Source organism: Brassica rapa, chromosome A03, assembly GCF_000309985.2.
Source record: "Brassica rapa cultivar Chiifu-401-42 chromosome A03, CAAS_Brap_v3.01, whole genome shotgun sequence".
Taxonomy (NCBI): domain Eukaryota; kingdom Viridiplantae; phylum Streptophyta; class Magnoliopsida; order Brassicales; family Brassicaceae; genus Brassica; species Brassica rapa.
This window is the reverse complement of record NC_024797.2, coordinates 10,216,329-10,241,347: the sequence shown is the minus strand read 5'-3', so window position 1 is coordinate 10,241,347 and position 25,019 is coordinate 10,216,329. Positions and strand designations below refer to the sequence as shown.

The window sequence follows — 25,019 nt, the reverse complement described above, 5'->3', positions numbered from 1 at the left end:
TGAGGCCGTTTGGTTTTGTTTTAATCCATATGAAATGTGTTCAAGTGACACTCTTTTCATAAATGGTTTGAAAACTGTATGATCTACGTGATCTATTCTGTGCTCCGATACTGGAATGAATATCCGACAAAGTAAAACCATCTCAATAAAGCTGACAGACCTTTCCCCCTAGTATTAAGTATTAATTTTTTAAGTTTGTTAATGATGTTTTAGTACTCTTTTTATTTCACAAAAATGTCATTTAACATTTTATGTTACACAAAGAATGTTATTTAAAAATTCTAATGCAATTACAGTTAGTTTAAGTTTAATATTAGTTGCAAATGTGTTGATCTTATAAATAATTTTATTTATTTAAAATATTATTATTTAAATATGTGTCAATTAATTAAAAATATAATACATTTTAATCATTTTTAATTTGTGTTAATTAATAAAAAATATAATACATTTTAAACAGAAATTTTTTTGTGTTTAATTGAAAAGTGAAAATTAAGATAGTTGGTTTGTGAATTAGGTTATTGGCTAAATTTGAATATTGAGATTTTTTTATCAAATTTCTTATATTTAATTAATTTAAATTAAAACTTAAAAGACATGAATTAAACATAAATTTCTTTTGTAAAAAGATTCATTATCAAAAAAGGAAAATGGAAAAGAAAAAAAAATATTCGGACACAAATTCCTTCTTTTTTTAACTCTTGTCGGTGCATTAAGAATTTACACTTTTACTGACAAAATCGAAATCGAAATGTGAAAGCTGCGACTTTTGAAGCTCTCAGCTGAGCTTCTTCTTCGCTGAGAGACACGGTCTCGTTACCTCTCTCTCTCTAATGATCCTTCTCCACCAATGGCGATCTCCGTACAGCACGTCGTCGTTTTACTCCTCACCTCACTCCTCATCGCCATCACCTTCTTCCTCTTCACCTCCGATAACCTCAGATTCCCTCTCCCTTCTCTCTCCTCCGACTACACACCACTCCCCAAATCCTCAAACCACGACGTCTCTTCCGACCAAACTCCACACAAGATGAAGATGAAGCTCAACGCTTCCCACGAGGAGGTGGTGGTGAAGTGGGATCTCTGTAAAGGCGCTGAATCTGTTGATTACATTCCTTGTCTGGACAATCGTGACGCCATTAAGCAGCTCAAATCGAGGAGGCATATGGAACATCGTGAGCGGCATTGTCCTGAACCAACCCCTAAGTGTCTCGTGCCCTTGCCGGATAATTACAAGCCGCCGGTTCCGTGGCCTAAGAGCCGTGACATGGTGAGAGACAGATCACCTTCTTATTACTTAGGTTGCTGTCTTTTTGGAACTTAGTGAAAAAATTTGGCTTTAATTTGTTATGTTGTTTAGTTAAGTCCTACAAGTAAACCCATTTAAGTATGTATTCAGTTTAGTATTTCTCTTACAAGGAAAGGAAAGGACAGGAGAGATTCTGATTGATTCAAATGTTAAAGCTTTATCACCTGAAAATGCAGAGAAGGAGTTGTATTAGTTCCACATGAGTTCAGTAATTTTATTGAAGTTGTAATTATTTTATAGCTTTTGATCTGAAGATATAGCTGATTTAGTTCAATTCTGCAAGTAACCGTTTGAGTTTGTCTTCAGTTTACAGCATTTTCCACTCCAAAATGGAGTAGGGTTGGAGTAAACTCTACTCCATTTTGAAGTTAAAAAATGGAGTGGTATATTGGAGATGCGCGTAGTGCTTAAAGCATAGAAGAGTATTATTTTTTCTAGAGTCTGATGGATTCAGAGTTTAAGGCCTCTGAACAAACTTACTTTTAGTACCAAGAAAGAAGTTGTATTAGTTCACATGAATTAAGTAATTTACTGCATGATCTTGTACTATTAGAACATTTATATAGTTGCTTTTTTTGTAAGATATTAAAAAGGTATAGCTTTTGATATGCTTGTTCTCAAGATAGATGATGTAGTTCAGTCCTGCAAGTAACCTAGTTTGAGTGTATCTTCAGTTTAGTGCTTAAAGTATAGCTATGCAACTTTCTGTGGAAGGACACAAGAGATATCTGTGTTTCAGAGTCTGATTTTTAAGGCTTATGAACAAAGTTATTTTTAGTACCAAGCGAAGAAGTCGTATTAGTTCAACATGAATTGAGTAGTTTATTGCATGATCTTGTGCTAGTGAATCATTTTATTTAACTGTTTCCTCTTTAATTTGTAGGTATGGTATAATAATGTTCCTCACCCCAAGCTTGTTGAATACAAGAAGGAACAAAACTGGGTTAAAAAAGAGGGCGAGTTTCTAGTTTTTCCCGGAGGAGGTACTCAGTTCAAATACGGTGTTACTCACTACGTTGAGTTCATCGAAAAGGTCACCACTCTTTTTCCTTTCTTTCCCCTCTTTGTCTAAATCAAAAGCGTATATACATTTGTATTGAATCCATTTCACACTCAGGCGTTACCTGTTATCAAATGGGGCAAAAACATAAGGGTTGTATTAGATGTTGGTTGTGGTGTCGCTAGCTTTGGCGGGTTTTTACTAGACAAAGATGTCATTACAATGTCATTTGCCCCTAAAGATGAGCATGAAGCTCAGATTCAGTTTGCTTTAGAACGAGGGATACCTGCTACACTTTCTGTCATTGGAACACAACAGCTTACTTTCCCGACCAATGCCTTTGATCTTATCCATTGCGCACGTTGCAGAGTCCATTGGGATGCTGATGGTAACACTTCTCTCCTTTCTTTCTCTCTTACCGCTGCTTAAGCTTCAAGGCTTCATGGTCATTTTCGGTTTGTTTTATCAGGTGGGAAGCCATTGTTGGAGCTCAACAGAGTACTCAGGCCAGGAGGTTTCTTCATATGGTCCGCAACACCGGTCTATCGAGACAATGACAGAGATAGCAAGATCTGGACTGGTTGGTAACAATCATGTTCTTGATTTTGTTATTACAACATTGGTCTTAAATCTTGATCTTTATGTTTCTGTTTTTGCAGCAATGGTTTCTCTGACTAAATCCATTTGCTGGAAGGTCGTGGCAAAGACGGTTGACTCCTCAGGAATCGGACTCGTGATATATCAAAAGCCAACTTCAGAGTCTTGCTATAAGAAACGCAGCACGCAAGAACCACCTCTTTGCGCTAAAGAGGAAGTGAATGCTTCTTGGTATAGAAAACTCATATCACATTCTCATAAAAAAGTATATGTGTAGGTTCACTCTTTCATACATATCCTTTTTGATTTTTTTTTTAAATCTTAGGTATGCTCCTCTCCGCAAATGCATCTCCAAGCTACCGAGTGGAGGTGTCCAGAAGTGGCCTGAGCTATGGCCTAAACGCCTTGTGAGTGTAAAGCCTCAAAGCGTTTCGGTTGATGTAGAAACATTCAAGAAAGATACAGAGAAGTGGTCAGAGATTGTCTCTGACATCTATCTTCAACGTTTAGCTGTAAACTGGTCCAGCGTGCGGAATGTGATGGACATGAATGCTGGTTATGGCGGGTAAAGTTTACATTTGTCTGAAACTTCAAAACCAGATTCGTGGTTCTTATTACAAAACAAGAACTTTGACGGAGTTATATGTTTTTGGTCTGATAGGTTTGCTGCTGCACTTATAAACCGACCTCTCTGGGTGATGAATGTTGTTCCTGTGGATAAACCTGACACTCTCTCAGTTGTTTTTGATCGAGGATTGATCGGAGTTTACCACGATTGGTGCGAGTCCTTGAACACTTACCCTAGAACATACGATCTGTTGCATTCCAGTTTTTACCTTGGAGATCTCACACAAAAGTAAGCATTTAATAGTTTGGTTCGGTTTGAAATATTATTGGTCACTGTGTTGCTTAACACACAGACCATTTGTTGATGATGTTTTCAGGTGTGGGATTGTACAAGTGGTAGCTGAGATTGATAGGGTGTTGAGACCAGGTGGATACCTTGTGCTGCAAGACACCATGGAAACAATAAAGGAGCTTGAATCTATACTTGGTTCGCTTCATTGGTCAACCAAAATATACCAGGATCGGTTTTTGGTTGGTCGGAAGGGATTTTGGCGTCCCATTAAACCGGAGCTCTGATTAGCAGACAAGAAAAAGAATCAAAAACAAAAGAAAATTAATTTCATTTTGTACACTATGACGCAACCATATTATATACATATCAAACTATAGAACATACCCATTATGAAAGAACATCGTTAAGGGGATCTTGTTTTAAATTTCTGGTTGCATCGTCAGATCTATTCTATTAAAACATAAGCACTTTTTATAAATAATACTTTTTCATCTTAGAGCATCTTGAACTCAGCTCCATATTTCACTCTAAAAATAGGAGAAATTGAGTATTAAATAAGAAAAAAATAATATTTAATTTATAGAGTAATGCTTTAATTTTTGTTCATTATTCTATTTTTCATTCTATTTGAAAATAAAATATATAATGTGGTTGGAAATGTTCTTAATAATTACAAACTGTATCATTAAATTAATAACTACTAATTAAATAACTAGAAATCATTAGATTATTCTTTAACCATATAATAAATTAAACATATTTATTTTAAATGTGACATACGAACTTTAAATGTTATATCTTTATATATTTACTATTTCATTTTACATACAAAGTATGAACTATCAATGTTTTATTAAAATATATATATAATTATTATTTAAATATATGTTAAATAATTTGATGATTAATATAATTCACACATATATTTGAATTATAAGAATACAACAAATAAATTTCAATATATATTCCTCAAAATAAACATAAAAGTGAAATTCATTTGGCTATATGAAAAACGTATAGACATATATATCTATCTTATTAAAAAAAAACACTTTATTTGACAAAATATTCTATTTTGAAAAGATAGTTTTATTAATATACATAAACATATTAATTGGTGTTTTAATTTATAAATAAATTCATCAAAAATGGTTTTTGTAGTTAAAAGTTACTAATTTACGAATGGATTATATAACATATTATTTTAATTATTTTAATATTGAATCACAATATGAGCAACCAACAAATTACAAACAACTAAAAACTGTTACAATTTGTTTGTACAAATTGAACAAATACCTATATAACGTTTGTTTGTACAACTATTACAATTTTTTGTTGTGAAAAATTGCATATATCTATTCAGTTAAAACAAACACTCACCCATGTTGATGCATATATCAAATACTAGTTATTTTCAAAGATGCCTAGAATCTACATTATCAATGCATCAGAAAATGATAAATCTGAAATTTTCTTAGTTGTGGCATAAGAGTTATATTTTAGAGCCGTAGTATGTGGAGTGTAGATAGATGTTGCTTCCCTTGCTACTACTTGTGCTAACGACTGGAAGGACAGTACAGAAACCCACTTCAGAAATAAGGTATGGTAGTTCTCCGGTTTCTTCATATTTGTTACGGTTGTTGTACTTGTGACCATTAGTAAACCTTATCATTTTTGTTAAATTTCGGCTTATCATGGACTTCAAACTTAAAACTGATTACCGATAAATTGATTGGTCATATCCCTTTAAATATTAGCTAATTATTTCTTCAACTACAAATGTGTGTGACTTCATTCAGTAACCTTTTTCGGTTCCCAACATTTTTAGATCGAAATGATGTCAAAGATGAACAACAAGAACTTTGTAAACCTTCTTAGTTACTGTGAAGAAAATGAGCCTTTCACCATGATCTTGATCTTTTAATATGCTCCAAACGGATCACTCTTTTGAACATTTACACTGCGTACTTGTCATAAGCCATAATGTCTCATGTTGGCTCAGTTTCTTTGTGATGATATAAAGGGAAGCAAATTTCTTCTTCTTGATGTTGTAGATAAAGAATCAGGACACTTGGATTGGAGAATGAGGTTAAGAAACGCAATGGGCTTAACATATTACCATGACCATAAGCACCAACTCAGTCCGCCAATAGGTCACACTAATCTCGTCTCATCATCTCTTCAGCTCACAGAGGATTGTGCTGTAAAACTAACGGGCTTCAGTTTCCAAACTTATCGCGATCGCGGCAAAAGCAATCCCTGCAACTCGACATTTTCTTCGATCAATATCATGTACCTTTGTCATCGTATCAGAGTGGGTCCACACCCTGACCTTTTAATCTGGTTCAGATAGTGGTCCGATCAACCCACTAAGTGATGGCTTATAGAAGATTTAGTTATTTCGAAATTATTAGAAAATAAAAAATTCTCTCAGAGGGGTATGATGAATTTTACGAGATTAATAATTACATTTATCATCATTTTGAGAGATGGTGTTGAAGAGAAGATCTCATGTTAAAAATATATAAAAGACTTGTATAATATATAAGAGATTTGAGTCAATCCATTGTTTTAATTTGGAAGCCTATGAAACTTGTCACAAAAGGAAATATACTCCCACAATTGAATATTGATTTTCACGCATATGAAATGAAATTCCCATCTTTTTTAATTTGACAAGCAATCTACGTTCCACGAAGTTGCCTTCTCCCCAGACGAGGTCTAAACTTTATTCCTTTCCATATTTTTAAAAACATTAACACGACTTTAATAATGTCAAAAAAAAAAAGTCACAAAAACGATATAATAGTGGCTACCAAAACTATTGGGCCATACTAATTGATTACATAGCTGCAGTGGCTATTTCATGCAAACCCATGCATATACGTACAAATTGCATATATATATATATATATATATATATATATATTTTTCATAAACTCTATGCGCTGATCCGGTCGGTCTTTGCAGAAACGCACTTAGTATTACATAATAGACTGACTATCACACTGCCTGACCCGATTTGGAATACCTTCCGACTAATACCAAAAAGTGAACTAATCATCCGTTATGATCTACCATGTAAACTACTTGGACCGAAACTCAAGTTCGGACTGGCCAAGTGATATGATATTTTAGTTTTTCAGAGTACACACCAAGCTTCAAGAAATTGCCATTAGACTACCACCATTTGGTTAAATTGCATATATTTGGCTTTTGAAAAAAATAATTAGATTACTTGCATACATTATTCTGTTCCTCCCTTCCAACTTATTATTTCCCATTGAATTATTTTTCGTTCACACATCTTTATACTCCCTCCGTTTAATTAGTGCCGTGGTCAATATTTAACGGCTTATACATTTATATAAAGCTGTAAATTATATTCCGTAGCATTTGGTATTTGTTTGATCGTACGTATAATTAATTATCCATTGGTTGTCGTCTGAGGATTGGAAGTAGCTAGGATTGTATAGGGTAGATATGAAGAACGGCATTTTAACGTAAGTAACTATCATAGCTAAGTACGGAAATTTTAATTCTTACCACAATTAATAACGACTACGAAATATATACGCTTGCTTTTGGCACAAAAAAAAATATACGCTTACGGCTGGACATTTGGCTTCCGAAAATATTTTGAAAAAAAAAAGAGAAAGAAATACCTAATGTATATGACTTCTACTATATACCTAATCACCATTCATGAATTTTGACCCAACACTTGCGTATCGTTTATATAATAAAAGTTCTTAAGCGTTTCAGTTCAAAAGAAGTTCTTCAGCTTATGTTAGAAAATATACAAATACAATGTTGAATATATTATATATTATACAGTGAACGGAGAGGACCTAATTATACATCTTTTTCACCAAATAGAGAATATTATTCTCAGATAATTTTCTTCTTTTAAAATTATAAAATGAGCGTAACACTAGTCTTTGGTAACTCTTTTTCAAATAAGAGAATGACCACACAAAGACAAAAGCATATTCGAAAATTAAAGTGAAAAGTGTTATATACCTAATTACTTTGTAAAAAAAAACAAGGTCAACTAAAAACTTTAAATAACCGAAGTCTCAATGTTTACATGAAGATATGAAATCTTTTCTCATTGGATATCTTTTGTTGTTAAAAACTTGATTGGATACTTAACTAGACATATATTTCTTAGTACTTACTTACTAGTAGCTCATCACGAATTCCAAACTAAATCAATTTGGTTGCGTGTGTGGACGTACAAAAGTGCAAGTAATTAAATCTAAAGTTCAGTCCAGTGATACGGGCCGGAGAATTCATGTGACTTATCAGCATAAAATATTATGTTCTATATCCTAACCAAAAATAATAATAATTGGCCATATATGGAAAAGAGAGATGTACTCATGTACATTTTTTGCATGTATAGAGACAGAGACGCATGTGTAGATAATTATAGATAATATGAAATAGCAAGAGTAGTGGAGATGGAGACAGATCCGTGATCATTGTTGGTGACAGAAACAAGCAGCAATATTTTCTTATCGTGTCTCTCAGTGAGGACAGGACAGCCAAGCACCTTTTAACTTCTGTCTGATTCCTCTCTCTGCTCTCTCTCTCACACACACAACGAAGAAGTAATGCTTTTGAGTTTCTTCTTTTTTCTGTTTCACAGCTTTGGTTTGGAAGTCACGAGCCCATCCCCCTAACCATCCCTTTTTATGTATTTGTTTCCTTTTTACTCAATTTAATTTATGAACACGATGGAAGAAGTTTCATATATCTAATTAATGTTGCGTTCTTCCTATATTGCAAAAGCTAGTTTGAATGGAACAAGATGAATAAATCAAATGAAAACATATTTCACACGATTCAATGGCAGTTCTTTTGAAATAAAAGTTCGTAAACCTTCAAATATATACACGTCATCTTGAACCTAGACTCAGACGGGTATAACCAACAGTTTCATATTTATTTTAGGTGAAACGATTTAGCTAGTGTTTACCATAATTATGAAAAAATGTGATTATTTAGACAATTTCTACTTTTGAGTTTCTTTTCACTTCCCTAGAGCCTCACGAGATTAAAAATTGAAGGAACTGAGTTAAAAAATAATACTATTACTTTTGTTATGTGACTAACGTGATACTGATACAGTTACCAACGTTTTTGTTTACTTAAAGAAGCAAAGGACCTTTTGTTTTTTGGTCATGAGGTGTAAATCTAGATCTATATTTACCTGGTTAAGATTGTATAAAACTATGGAAAACATTGTTTTGAAGAAAAAACTATGTATTAAAATTAAATAGAATTTAGAATATCCGTTGCCATCATGTACATATTGTTCCATATATACGTAGCGTTGGAGATAGGGAAAAGGGAATCATGGATACAAGCATCCAAAAAGTCATACACATATAGACCTTCAAAAGTCTTCAACCTTAAATCCCTAACATATGTGTTAGTCTGTGATCTTTTTTATTGCACTTTGTCCAAAGAACTCCAAGATAGAGTAAAAAGGTTCAAACCTCAAAACAAACAACACAAAACACAGCCAAATAGCTGGAGAACAAGATGAGATCAAGTAGCCAAAGTTCTGAAAACTCCAAGAAAACAGACAACAAAGACGAAGAAGAGGATGAAGAAGAAAGATCAGCAGATCAGAGCCCATCTAAGAATAGCTATCTGGAAGAGAATGGGAGTCACCATCATAATAATGATCAAATCAAGAAAAGTGGTGGATCTGTGAGGCCGTACAACCGCTCAAAGACTCCAAGGCTGCGATGGACACCTGAACTCCATATTTGCTTTCTTCAAGCTGTGGAGAGATTGGGTGGACCAGATAGTTGAGTTTCAGTATATATATAAATCAATACTCAGATCATTTCATATATATGGTTCTCTTGTTGATATTTATTCCGAATTTCTTCAAATGATTCTGTTGGAACAGGAGCAACACCCAAGCTTGTTCTTCAATTAATGAACGTCAAGGGGCTAAGTATTGGACATGTCAAGAGCCACCTTCAGGTTTTGCAAACATAAATCTACACTTACATTATATATCTATACATCAGTAATATTTTCATGAGAAACTCATATTTCCACCTAATATTTTTACTAGATGTACAGAAGTAAGAAAATCGATGACACAAATCAAGGTTGTTCACTTCTTTTCGGTTATGATTAAGTTAGGGTTTCGTTTGAACGAAATCATAAAATTTTAAACTGAATTGTAATAGATCTTGAGTAATTCTTATTTTTATTTTCTTAATCTTTCAGGAGATCAAAGATTTTCGTTTGAACACGGAGCTGGTTACACATACAACCTTCGCCAACTTCCAATGCTACAAAGTTTTGATCAAAGTCCTACTAGTTTAGGGTATTTACAAAATCTTTAGCTTATTAACTTCTACCTATATATGTTAAAATTGATCTTGTATAATTTGGAATGTGATCAATAATAGATACGGCGGCGGTTCGTGGACCGGCCATAGACAACATGTCTACCATAGCCCTTGGAGAGGCCTAACAGCACGAGACAATACAAGAACAAGACAAACACTGTTTGGCTCACAGCCTGGAGAGAGATTTCATGGAGTTAGTAATAGTATTCTTGATGATAAGAACAGTACAGTTTGGTTTCGAATCAATTCTCATGAAGCGGCTCATGCGAACAATGGAGTAGGTGAAGCAGTTCCAAGAATGCATAGAAGTTTTCTTGAAGGTATGAAAACGTTTAACAAATCATGGGGACAGAGCCTCGCCTCAAACCCTAATTCTTGGACGGCATCAAAACCACAATCTCACATCGCTGCTACATTAAGCTCTAACCAACGGGACAACCCACTAGTGGCAGAAAAAATGGAGAATGTGTTGAAGAAGAAAAGATTGTTACTGTCTGATGATTGCAATAACTCGGACAAAGATTTGGATCTAAGCTTGTCTTTTAAGGTACCTCGGTCACACAACAACCTTGGAGACTGCTTGTTAGAAGAAGAAAAAGAACATGCAGATAGCAAGGGTTTGTCTCTTTCATTATATTCGTCGAGTTTTGCAAAACTCGGTCAAATCATTAGAAAAGAAGATCAAAATTATCATAAAAAGAGAAAGTGTTCGGTCTTGGCAAGTCCCCTTGATCTCACTTTGTGAATATATATATATAACAACATATATATACGTCTATTCTAAGTGAGATCTTGAGGTACTTATTGATGGAAGATTGTTATCTGTGGTTTATTTTTCGTTGCATACTTGTGACAAGACCCGTAACTAAGGTAATAATAGCTACATTTCTGCACCGTCTTCCACATAACTCTGTCAGATATTAAATTCTTATTTATATATTATTGTTGGTGATCGAGTTGTGAAAATAGATTTGTTTTTATCCTGAATAGTAGCCAAGAAATAGATCAGTGAGTCTTTTGAACAAAAAAAAAATTGATCAGTGAGTCTATATGGTTTTGATAGTTTTCCTTTTTCTTTTGAACTTTTGGTTTTGATAGTTACAAGACATTGCACGTTGCTTTGGTTGTGTCTTGTTGTGAGACGTTGCAAATGTATGTGTAGTTCCGGTTTTCACTCACACTCACAAAAAAGTATCCTAAGCTATATTTTGTTCCCTAACATGGAGTTCTTGTAAGAAATTGTATGCCTTAATGTTAAATAAGTGAAGCATATATATATATATATATATATGCAATCGTAGGTTGCTCAAAAAAAAAAATATATATATATATGCAATCGTATATGCTTTGTATGGCATATATGTATCAAAATAATCATGAACAAAGTAATTAACGAAGGTAATCTAAATCTATGAACAGTAAACTTTACAGTCAATATCATGCGTCTCAGTCGTCATCTCTATTCACTATAGAGTATATGAGCCATATTTGTCAATGGTACAACATAATAATTACTTTACAGATTAACTAGTCCATTTAACTATAAAACTTGTCAGTTGTTCTGTCCATTTCTAATTTCGTTCCACTCTTTTAGTATTTTTCTAACGATACCACTCTTTTAAAATTACAACGAAAGTTCTTTAGATATTTGGTTTCTCCTCTCGTAAGACTTTTTTTATTTTTTTGGAACGCAACTTCATTAAACTTAAATCATCAGAGTACAGTGGTTAAACCACTCGATACATCATGGCCCAAAGCCTGTTTTGGAGAGAAAGACAAGAAGACAGATGTACTTGCCATAGAGATGTGTCTTGGTCTCCTCGATATACAACACACTATTTGGTGTTTGCATATAATCGTTTTCTAATAACCTCGGGCCTTGAAAACATTCTGGCTATATCATATTATTTGAGGATGTGTACATATTTTTCAGGGAATCAAAAGTATGTAAGGTTTTTGTATTTTTATGTCTACTTACATGTGTCTTTGTTGTATCATATTCTTCCCAATCCTTAATAATTTGGAAAATATAGTTTTAAGTCAAATGATAGGTAGTGTTAATATATTTGATAGAACTTTTACATTAGATATTTTGTAAACTTCTACTTCATTGATTTTATATTTTGCAGTCGTGAAATACAGATGTTTTCAGACACCAATTTGATGGCAAACAGTCTTTAGAATACAATTTACTCAACTCGTGGACTTTCTTTGGTAGCAAATTTGATTTGTCTGGTTAAGACATAAGAGTAAGGCAAAGCATACCAAAGAAGAAGGTGATTTGGAAAATGGATTTATGATAAATGGCTTTTTATAGTAATATTATAGGCCCATTTAAGTAATATGGCACATTAAGTAAAACCCGTTTACGTTTCTAAGGCGACGTTCTTTCTCATGAATTTGATCAAAATCTTGGAAAGAGCTATTTAATTATCAGTTGTTAGGATATTAACAGATGTGTTAGTGTATAACAATAATAAGACGATAATGATATGTACCTACATTGATACTGAACACATGGTATCTTACTTTATAGTTATAATATCCACCACCTATATGAAGAAAACTAACCGACTAATATATATCAATATTTTATACGTATTATAATACTGAAGACTAATAAATTTAAGTTTTGATTAACACTAACAAAAATATAAGATATGAGTTTTGGAATAAGATTCACTTTTAAAGAATATCTCTTCTTCTTTTTGTGTGAAAAGGCTTGGATTCAATTGTTTGCGAGGAATCCTTTTTAGTATGGTTGAAAAGATAATTAAAGAAGTCGAGAAAGAGAATGAAGATAACGAAAAGAGGGGTTGTGATAAAAAGAAGAAGAAAACAATGCTTATCACATCAAGAAAAGAAAACATAAAATGTTGGGGTGAAGATGCAAACTAAGCTCATCCTAGATTGTAATATATATATGTTTAATTCTGTCGTCGGCGATATCCTCAACAAATTCCCAATTAATATATGTTTTCACCATCTAATCTGTGTAATCTACGACCCAAACATTTATAAAAGAAAACAATTTTGCATTAATTTCAGACATATAAGTTCACTATGAATTTAACTGGGGGCATCTTCCAGTAATATACTAATATTAGATTTCTTCTATGCATATACTCGTCGATATATGATCTTTTCCATGTTCAAATATAAATTATTGTCAACAATCTTTGTCCTTGATTTTACACTAGATTGCGAATTTACATGGTAAACTAGCTATTGCGGGTGGAAGTCCCCTTAGTTCAATAGTTTGACTAAGGGTTCATTAATATTTCTACACTAACAGATCCAAGTTTCAATTTTCGGAGAAAACGATTTATTAAACAATTATGCAAACTAAAGAAAAAATACTTGCAAGAGCTTTTCAACATGGTGCAAATAAACTTGGTCATCTTTATGAATAATGTAATGAAAGATTTGTGCATTATAAATTTGTCTTCATGCAAGTGAAATTGTCTCTGCCGACCAATCTTTGGCCACATGAAAGCTTTGGCAAACATAAAGACAAATTCTCTCTTTTATAGATTCAACTCTACAACAACTCTTTGCATTAATTAATAGGTTGGATCAAAATATTCATAATTTTGATCTGATTCTTTAACTGTTTCAACTTGAACCGAAAAATCAGAATATCCGTAATTCTACGGACAAAACAAATACTAATATGCAATATCAATAAGAAACGAAGCAAATCATAAATACTAGAAATATTTATAGGAACAGAAATCTGATCTTATATGCATATATACATATATTTAAATACTTATATACATATATTATATAATTATTATATTTTATGTAAGTTTTACAAAAAAGTATATTTATTAAATCGATAATTTAGGTATTATAATTTTAAAAAGAAATAACTTTTTGTGATAAATATTGTAATTTTATATTATTTTCATTTTTTGTTTATTTTTTATTTTATTTGTACAATCGAAATACGTTTCAAATTAAAATATTAAAAAAATTAAGATATCCGAACATCAAATATTTGGATAGCTACGGATCGAATAATCAATTATTTGGAAAAAAAAACAAAACAGGTAACAAATACCTCAAAAAATCCGAAAATTAGATCCATGTCAACCCTAATTAATTATGATCGTGATTTCATAAAGAGGCCGGTGACCGGTGTACATGTTAGGACTCAAATCTTTCTCACTTCCTTGTTTGTTTCTCAGCGTAAATTAGTATATGAAAATCTTTTGTGTATATTATTTATATATATATATATATATGTATATGTATATGTATTTATATGTGTGTATAGGTAAGGGTTCTGAAAATGTAAGCATGAAAAGATCAATGAATATCTTCCTTTCGTGTCATTTTCAATGGAGTTTTAGCTTGGTTTCACATATGATGTATGACAAAAGTCACAGCGTTGTTATTTTCATGCTGAATACGATAATTCAGCCCCGTCCAAAATTTCTTTCTAGCTACATTATCTTCGGCTGTAGACATAAAATATGTTTGTCGGCAAAATTTTATGTAAGTATTACTGATAATGATGTTTCAACCAAATAGTCGTAATCAATTCATTAATTTCGGTTTAATGTTCGAGTGTTATAGATTTACAATTTGTTTTTGAAATTTAAAATTTATGCAACCCGAAAAACGAGAATTCAGATTCGATTACAAATCCGATTTAAACAAAAAAAATCAAATCAATCTATTATGTTCCTAGCTTCTTCTGCCTACTAAACCCGGCAAGTTTCACTAATCAGTTTTAAAAACCCTTGTGAATCGGTTATCATTATCAACCAATACCTTGGAAATGTGAGGTTTCCTCATTGCCTCTGATGCCATGACTTCCTAACTCATCTCCGGAGTAGCTAACTTATGATGCACTTTCCGAGGCTTATAACTGTTACTATCAGGCTTATAACTGTACTATCGATGAAATACTAGGCGAACAATATAGAAAAGGAGGTTCAAAGTTACCTTTACCAGCTCCGAGGAATTGAGCTGTACCCCCGACTAAGCCACCATGAACATGCAAAAAAAAAAACAGGTTGGGATCTCCGCCAGCTTTGCCAGCAAGTCTCTAAACACAAAAAAAACTACTTTGTGAAGACTCCAAAACCTTTGAATATTTAATCATTGCATATAGATTTACAATTCATTTTAGAAACTTCTTATAAAGGTTATCTCTGAATTTTTTTTAAAAAAGAGTATTATGTTATATATAGCCACAGGCCATTGCAATGGAACTCTTTGTTTGAGAATTAATCGGAAATGGTATGTTTAGTAAAAAAAGTATCATGTTCATACAAGTAATTAAAGTCTACTAAGTTCCATTGCGCTACGAAACAGGAATTGAAATTGCAGTTAGTTAACATGATTTTAACAACACGCCTGGGGGGTTTTGGCTATAACAGGTAAAAGAGGTAAAAATTCGTATCTGATGTAAGATGAAACTCAAAGTAATACATATATAGACATGAACTAGCTTATTCATTACCGATTGATTTTGAAATGGAATTTATGAGACTAAATAACATGATAGTAGAGTCTACTTGTATCCGTACATGTATATCAATGTCTCAATGATAATTATAAATTTAATCGTGAGATTCAGTTTGAAATTGCCTAAATAAATCATCTTACATGTTTTAAGACAAGAATCTCACTTTTAAATAAGATAACATTTCAAGTAATAATATACGATGAAAATATATAATTACTTTATTCTCGATTGAGCTTGAGTTGAAATTTGAACACATAAAAGAATATGAAAATAATATAATGTAAAATGAATATCATTAGTGTTCCAAAAAAAGTAAAATGAATACCATTTTTTGATAATCAAAAAGGTAAATGATATTTTCTAACGAGAATTGAACCCGAATTACGGTGTGCCTAATAAACACTCTTTTACAACTAGACCAACAATTCATTGATAAATTGATAAAATGAATACTATTGAAACCACAACCATTTTCTTTTTGTTGTATATAACCTAAATTTTGTACATTGTAAAAAAATGACAATATCAAATGAATTTTATCAAAAATGCAAAGTACTTAATATGATTATTTAGCTGGCAAAGTACTTAATATGATTAACAATGCAAACAATCTTTATATATGTTTGAAGATAATGTACAAACAATCTAGCATACTAATGGATACTAAGTTGTGAAAGCAAGTGTCGGAATTCGGAAGTATCACTCTATTTTTATGGGAAGGGACGTAGCTACTTGCCCAGTGCTCAAGAGAAGGGCCTACCAAATACTTGTTAGATGGCTAATATGTGAATGTGGTTTCGGTACACCCAAATTATTATTATTTTCTCATAAAAGAACAAGGAAATTAAGAAAATAGTTATTTCCGAATAACGAAAATAACAATGGTTGACAAAAAAAAACAATGAAAAATGTTATTTGTTTTACCCCTTGGCTGGCCTACGCCTTTTTGACATCACGTACTGATCAATCGAAAACGAGAAGGAATCATTTAATGACAATGATTTTGTCTTTGTTTTATATGACTTTCGTCATATTAATTGGATCTTTTATCAACTAAGTTCAAATGAGTTTGGCAAAAAAAAATGTACAAAAGAGGTTTTTGTATTTTCTTATGTTCATCGGAGTGAACCTTTTCTATATACTTCGGTAGCTATAAAGATCCTATTTGTTTTCCTATGTTCATCGGAGAATATCCATTTGAACTTCGTCTCCCTAGTGCAGATTTACGTGCCAGTAAACTTTAAGATTATTTTTGCTATGCACCCCACATTTCTGATTACATTTTTAACCTTTTACGTGTTACTTTGAAAGAAAAAGATCTTATCACTTTTCATCAATGAGTGTGTTCATTTCCTAAAGAGCGAAGCGCTAATCGATGTTTAAAATTTTAATTCTACAAATCTTGTATTCATCGTAAATGCACTGTTTTTTTTTTTTGATAATTCAGGTATCCGGACCTCTCATTTAGTCTGACTATCCGACCACGTCTAACCGGAACAGGCGAGAAAGATCCTGGAAGCCAAACAGAAGTTTCTTTAACACTAGACTACGAGGCTCGGTTGTAAATTCACTGTTAAGTTGTGGAAGTGAAGACAATCCCCAAAAGAATAGATATGTAATAGTAGAGCTCGGCGAACAATGAGCAAGGCCGAAACGAGTCTGGTGGGTGTGTGATACACGTCTAAAATTATGCAAAACTAAGGATATTGTGAAGGTCCGTACATACGAGATATGCTTTTGGATTCTAACTGGAACCTTCCTTGCAATTGGATATAACTTATAAGCGAAGACTTATAGGAAATGCAATGTTAGATATCTGCATATAATTGAAATCTATGATGGGCGATGTACAGAAATGAGGACTTTAGACTTAAATTCCATTACTTTCGTGATCTAGTTTTAATATTATTTTTTTTCATTTTATGGTTTAGTTTTTTTTTTCATAACTAATTAAGTTGTATTATATATTGAAAAAAGAGTAAAAACATATATAGTTGATCGATGTTATCATTGTCAGATCAACGACTACTATTCCAACTCTGTGTCCTTGTCTCTGCAGCAAAAATCAAATGAGCAAATCACATCATGAAGTAGAAAACGATAGCGACGATTGAGCAATTCTGATCAAAAGTTTGAAAAAAAAAAATCAACAATAATACATAAAAAGAATTTGACCTATTCATTCAATGTTGAGTTAAACCTAACATGATATCAAGATCTAGCTTGTTAAACCTCATATGTAGTTAAAACTCGAAAATTTTCCATAAAGAAAAGCAGAGTTATACAGACGCAGTGCAGCTCTTGATACGACATGTGCACAGCATAAAATTTTACCTTTTTCTGTTTCGTGTTTCATCATTCATCATTCATCGTCGCTTCTCAAAATTTATTAACACGTCCTTGGTCTCACCGACACGAACAAGACGTATATTTACGTTTCGAATGGTAAAAGCAGTTACCATATATACCATTATATGGAAAGTGCCTTTTTTGTCAAAAAAATGCCTTTCACTTATCAGCATGCATCTACAGATCTACTCTATATATACGACTGAAGTTCGTAGATGACTTAGATAGAAAGAAAAAACATGACTACCGTAACATCTGCATACCACATCAAGTCATCCTTTTAGTTTGTTCCCCATAAAGCAATTTTCTCACCTTTTTCTCTTGGTACAAAATCTTCCCAAATCTTCATTATTTCTTTTCATAAACAGAATAAAAACAATTTACAAAACCGATTTATTTGGATTACAGAATCATCTTCTTTAATCTTTTCATTCAATGGGAATGTGAAATGTATCCCACCATCTAAATTATTTAGTTTGATGATAAGACATATTGCAAATATTTTTTGGATCATTATAATCTAAATTTTATTCGATATCTGCTTCCAGTTCATTTTTTTTCTCATTAGAAACTCCGTTGTATTAAGATTTGATAGATCCTTAAACCTTAGACTCTACTCATAACATTTTGGATTATTACAAGAGGTAATATTTGTAGGGTCGAAGTACACTGTTTTTATCATCATTGAAATAGAAGCTTTATATCATATTCCGAAAAGAAGAAGAAAAATAACTTAAAAGAAAAAAGAAAGACGTAAAAGAAAAGTATATCATATATATACTATACGAGTGACCACGTTAAATATTCATGGGTCCATGCTAGAATTGACAAGACCACTACAGTGATTCAAGAAAACTTAACGAAAAAGTGGCATTGCTTTTAAATTATCTATACATTTTTTTGGGCAAAAAATTAGCTATACATATATATATGATTTCAGTTAAAAGTGCACGTACATATGGTTTTAAATTGATTCCTTTGCAAAAATTTGAAAATTAAAGTCTAATGTCTGTATATAACCTAGTAACCAATGGCTCATGGTAATGCGAGAGGTATTGCCTTTTGTTGCTTTCAATAGCAGTCCTAGCTGTCGCTATATGTGAACAAAAATACTTTAGAAGCCAATATTAATTATAAGCACCACTTGAAACCAACTATTATTGCTTAATTTTCTTAGTTGCAAAATTATGAGTAGGAATTTAAGTGTTCAAAATGTTTATTGTTTTTGTCAAATAACACATTTTAGTTATGGTAACAAATAGAGAAAATTAGCAAAGGAAAAATTCTTATTATACATCTAACTATCTAAGAAATATTACTATAAGATGACTGTAATTAGAAAACCAAGTAAATAAGTTGTGATCTTCTTTTCTCTAGCTAAAATCTGCATAATTATGGAAGGGTATGTATTTACTAGTATAATATTCCATGAATATATTTTTGTCTTTGTCCTATAAAGTTATTCCATGAGAATCTTGGCACCAAATCTTTCACTGTTGTAGACAGACGCCATTGCCCAAACAACAATGCACATCATACTGTAAACCGCCACCACCACCAATTTGATTCTCACGATTATTTTCCCTTTTAATACGTCATAATTATAAACAAGAAAGCTATAACGTTTTCTAGATTGATTATAGACCTTTTTCTCTTAAAACCTTTGCAATTCTAAAATGTAATTTGCTCATGGACTCAGAATTTAGTCGAATAAGTCTCGTACTTTTTCTTGCTTTTAGGTTATTTTTTGCGACCTTTTATGTTTAGATTGGCTACATGAATCATTAGGCGTAGACCAATCCATTACCACTGTCAATAAACAGTTCGATCCCATGTATAATAAGTAGGTATTGTATGCAGACTTTAATTCAATGGTAAGAATATACCTTTTTTTTTTAAACAAACAATATACCATACGTGCCACGGACATATTTGGGTTGATGAATTACTAGCATATATTTTCCATCTAATAATGTTAATTCAAGGATGAAAGTCAAATATAAGATCTGACGGAAAAATAGAAGCTCTGGAGAGGCAAAACTTAAAGTTCAAAATAAAGAAGCTAAAATCTTCGTTAATTTTGACTTACTTGAAAGGTGCATGAGAGATGCAAGATTAAAACAATCAATTTATTATGTATTTTGTTTTGCATTTGTTTACCATTCAAAATATTAATTGCGGAACAAAAATAAATAATTAATTAATAAAAATCTGCATACATATTAAATTGTTGCCTGCAGTGAAAAAATCTGTTGGGAGAATGATGAGGACCAATAATTAGTCTTATTTAATTTATTTCATTAATTTTCAAACTAAATACAAATTCTCTCAGGCATATGGTTTAATATTTTCATTTTATGTAGAAATTTATTTATAAAAAGAATTTATAAAGTGATATATAAAATATACATGATTATGTATATTTTCTTTTATACGTACATTCACAGAAGTTATCTATATATTTAGTTTACAGATTCATACTTGTTATATAATTTTTTGCATTAAGTAGATATACATGTTATTTTGTATCATATAAAATGTATAACTTCACTAAATATGATATATTTTTCTGACTTAGTTATATTTCAATGAAATAAATTTTTTAATGTGTTCATATGAGTTGGATATGATAAATAATATTCAATAAGTTTAATTTATTGTCAAAAATTATGTTATAACACATGGATTCATTTTTATTTTATATTTAACTAGAACTTCTATTTTTTTTAAGATCTGACTTACATTATTTTATCTTTTCAATACTCAATTAGATTGAACATGATTCGGTAAATTAGTTTGATTAGTTAAATTTACATTTGTTCTACATATCTATTTGATTTGTATATAATCGGCTTGATCTGCGTTATCTTTTAGATATGTTTTATCATTCGAACCTTTAGTTACTTGTACATATTGTTAACATAAATACAAGATGTATGTTTTCTACATTTAATTTTCAATCAGTTTTAGTCTTTCATTTCACATCGCAACACCTCAATTCAAAGACTTTCATAATTAATTTAAAAAAAATCAGTATCAATAATTTACTACTAAGTAGTAGAGAAACTTGGCTTAGTGACATTTGTAACTTATTCTTTGTAAAATGTGTTTCCAAACTTTAGCAAAAGGTACGTTTTCCTTATATTTATTTAGACATTTTTGTCTTAAATCCTTATTGTATAGATGGTTGTGATCATTTTGAAATTATACGACATGTCAGGAAGTCATGTAAACTTACACATTTACATATAGTCATATACAAATGAAACATATGTTCTTATACGTGATAAGTTAAGTGTATGCAAATGTTTACTCCTAAATGGACTGTCTAGCAAAGAAAGTGTTTTTTAGTCAATTGTTTAAATGTTTACTTTTACGACTTTTTTGTTAGAGTTTGATTTCACTAAATCGTGTTTTCCTAAACTGTACAATTCGTTACGGATCAAACCTTGTCAATCCATGATAAAGAAAATGGATAGTCGCGGTGTGAATGATCTTATCCCAACGAATGGATTGTTGTGTGAATGATCTTATCCCAATGGTCGATGAACGTATTTGTATAGGCTGTATAGATATGCGTGAGCACCCACCGAAACAGTAGTAACCATCAATTTTAATACCACCAAATATCCCAAATTAACCAAATATTCGTCAAAATCTTTTCAATATCCATAAAAGTAGGTTGTTATCCTGTTTATCGAATATTAAATATAAGGTATATAAACATATGGAGGATTATTATCCACTGCTCTAAATTGAAAAATCAACATGTCTAACAGTAACTTGTAAAACATCCCACCAACGGATCAAAAACAAGGTCTGTAGATTTGAAAATCAATGAGAACAATCAAGGGAACACGTACACAGAAGAGTACATATGCATGAACACAACACACAAGACATACCATGTCTAAAAAGAAGACACAATTTACAAAATTACCCTTTGTCTCCATACTTCTCTCTACGTGAATGTACATAGCAGAGAGATATATATAATACACATCGCAGAGACCCACCTTCTTTATTTCAGAGGGAAAAAAGAACAGAGCATCGTAGAAAAAGTACCATGGGATCCTTGGTTAATGTGAAAGAAGCCACAGTTATTACTCCTTCCGACCAAACACCTTCTACTGTTCTGTCTCTCTCCGCCTTAGATTCTCAGCTTTTCCTCCGTTTCACCATCGAGTACCTCCTCGTTTACTCACCCGTTTCCGACCCGGTTTCTCTCTCGGATCGTCTCAAGTCAGCACTCTCTCGCGCTCTAGTTCCTTACTTCCCTTTCTCCGGCCGCGTACGTGAGAGACCCGACGGTGGAGGCGGCGGAGGTCTCGAGGTTAACTGCCGTGGCCAAGGTGCTCTCTTTCTCGAAGCTGCATCGGACCACCTCACGTGCCTTGACTTTCACAAACCTCCCCGGCACGTGACTAGCTGGAGAAAGCTTCTCTCCCTCAACGTCATCGATGTCCTCGCTGGTGCTCCTCCTCTCGTCGTCCAGCTCACTTGGCTTCGAGACGGTGGCGCAGCTTTAACCGTCGGCGTTAACCACTGCGTCTCCGATGGTATCGGAAGCGCAGAGTTTCTCACCTTGTTCGCCGAGTTATCTAGAGACTCGCTGAGTCAGAGCGACTCAAAACGTAAACACTTGTGGGATCGCCACTTGCTTAACCCGTCTCCGGTTCGTGACTCGTTAAACCACCCTGAGTTTAACCGAGTTCCTGACCTCTGCGGGTTCGTGAACCGGTTCAACGCCGAGCGACTCGTTCCGACATCAGTCGTGTTTGAAAAACATAGACTAACCGAGCTGAAGAAACTCGCGACTCGACTCGGCGAGTCCACGTCGTTCGAGGTGCTCTCCGCACATGTATGGCGGAGCTGGGCGAGGTCACTGAACTTGCCATCGAACCAAAGCCTCAAGCTTTTGTTCAGCATCAACATTCGAGACAGAGTCAAACCGAGTCTACCCGTTGGGTTCTACGGTAACGCCTTCGTCGTCGGATGCGCGCAAACCACCGTGAAAGATCTGACGGAGAAAGGGTTAAGCCACGCGACGATGCTCGTGAAGCAAGCGAAGGAGCGAGTCGGGGATGATTACGTCAGATCGGTGGTGGAAGCCGTGAGCAAGGCGAAAGCTTGTCCTGACTCTGTCGGAGTCTTGATACTGTCGCAGTGGTCACGTCTCGGTTTAGAACGGCTTGATTTTGGTTTTGGTAAACCGGTTCATGTTGGATCGGTTTGTTGTGACCGTTACTGTTTGTTACTTCCAGTTCCTGAACAGAATGATGCCGTTAAAGTAATGGTTGCCGTTCCGTCAAGTGCGGTTGACTCCTATGAGAATTTGGTGATGAGCCCAAACGTTTAATTATTAGAGAAAATATCAATTCTAATTTTTTTTTTAAATGAGGAACTCTCACTCCGTTGACTTGTATGATATTGAGTATTGATAAATCATTTTAGTTTACTTTAATTTCCTAACCTCAGCAACCATTTTGTTTATTCATCCAACACAAATCAGCATATTATAGAATTATATAATATTATATTATTCGTCGTCCCATTGCACACGTATTGGCGTTCCACTATCAGTTTATCGTTTTCTTTACATAAATTAGGATAATAGGATCTTAGTAGCAATCGAAACAATGCACTTTTGAAAATGCACTTCAATTTACATTTTCTTATACCAATTGTTTTTGCATATCAAAAAGGCAAAAAAAGAGTGAGTTATATCTCCGGTCCGTGATTTTAGTCTTGGGTTGTTGCATTGATGCAATAGTATGTGTCGGCAAAACGGTAAGCATGATTGCCTATTATTATGCTTTAAAACTTACTTGAATGAGTTAACAAATTTGTAGAGTGTGATCGGTAAATATAGGAAAAAAGGAGAGAGTAAATGTAAAAGTAAAAATGAGAGAAAAATGAAAAGGTGAAAATAAGAGAAAAATGAAAAAGGTGAAAAAATGAAAAAGAAAAATATCTAAAATAAAATTATATAACTTTGGTATAACTGAGAGTTACATTTAGGGTACGACTGATAAAAACTAGAGTAAATAAGTATAAATAAGATAGAGTAATTAAATGAAAATATTGCAGAGCAACAATTATATTAAAACAAATAAAAAAGTTAAACTCAGCATAATTAATTTCTTTTTACAAATCTAGATGAAGAAAAAATACAATAAAATAAACAGTAATAAGAGTAACTGAAAAAATTAAAGAGAAAAGTATCTAGAATAAAATCATCTATCTCTGGTATAATTCAGAGTGACATTTTTTTTCTTTTTTTTTTTACGGCAAACGACTATTCTATTACTCAAACTTGTGGTGATCTGGGGAACTAGACCGGAATAGAACAACCAGTAAAACATAATAAAATAACAAAATAATCATAGTCCATTTGATTCAGAGTGACATTTAGTATGTCTCGTTCCTCTTTATACATAGTACATAGAGTAAATAACAAAATAATCATAGCCCATTTGATTGTTTACATTTTAACTCAATTAGAGTACGTTAAATTTTACTCTATTAATATCTTTCAGTCACGTCTTTAATGTGTCATTATCTCTTTGTGCACAATACATAGGTAAATAACAAAAAAAATCATATCCCACTTGATTATAACATTTTAGCTCAGTCAAAAGTATTTATTGATGTAGAATAAAATTTCACTCTATTAATACCTTTCAGTCAAACCCATAGTATAACACTATAATGAGTTTGTTGATACATATTATCAATGAAGAATCATGTAAGAAAAAAAAGAGAGAGACTAATTATTATGATATCTGAATAATAATTATTCTGAATTTTCGAGTTTGCTGATTTTCATCTTTGTTGACATCTTGTCAAAGAATACTAGTATTACTTGTAATATATAATTCATTAAGCCAACCATATTTGATACTACCAAACATTTTTCGACATTTGAATCCCTTCCGGATATATTAATCATATCCTAATTCGCATGTTAACATAATTTTGGTAGAATATGTTAACTTTTCGAGTTTTGACAATTTCCCATTATTCAATATTCTCAA

At 32.6% G+C, this 25,019-nt stretch overlaps 3 protein-coding genes across 3 annotated transcripts; all 3 read left to right on the top strand.

Moving 5' to 3' along the window:
* Window positions 1-716: 716 nt before the first annotated feature.
* Window positions 717-4,266, top strand: LOC103857924 (probable methyltransferase PMT23). The gene is made up of 8 exons (XM_009135179.3): window positions 717-1,270; window positions 2,193-2,342; window positions 2,427-2,697; window positions 2,779-2,889; window positions 2,969-3,137; window positions 3,232-3,471; window positions 3,568-3,762; window positions 3,851-4,266. The coding sequence occupies exons 1-8, from the start codon at window positions 851-853 to the stop codon at window positions 4,047-4,049; spliced, it is 1,755 nt and encodes a 584-aa protein (XP_009133427.1). The 5' UTR covers window positions 717-850; the 3' UTR covers window positions 4,050-4,266.
* A 242-nt stretch (window positions 4,267-4,508) lies between these two features.
* On the top strand, window positions 4,509-21,003 carry LOC103857923. The gene is made up of 5 exons (XM_009135178.2): window positions 4,509-9,592; window positions 9,698-9,774; window positions 9,869-9,905; window positions 10,027-10,126; window positions 10,212-21,003. The coding sequence occupies exons 1-5, from the start codon at window positions 9,322-9,324 to the stop codon at window positions 10,894-10,896; spliced, it is 1,170 nt and encodes a 389-aa protein (XP_009133426.1). The 5' UTR covers window positions 4,509-9,321; the 3' UTR covers window positions 10,897-21,003.
* A 245-nt stretch (window positions 21,004-21,248) lies between these two features.
* LOC103857922 (fatty alcohol:caffeoyl-CoA acyltransferase) lies at window positions 21,249-23,454 on the top strand. Its single transcript, XM_009135176.3, has one exon. The coding sequence runs from the start codon at window positions 22,049-22,051 to the stop codon at window positions 23,339-23,341; it is 1,293 nt and encodes a 430-aa protein (XP_009133424.1). The 5' UTR covers window positions 21,249-22,048; the 3' UTR covers window positions 23,342-23,454.
* The last annotated feature ends 1,565 nt before the right edge of the window (window positions 23,455-25,019 follow it).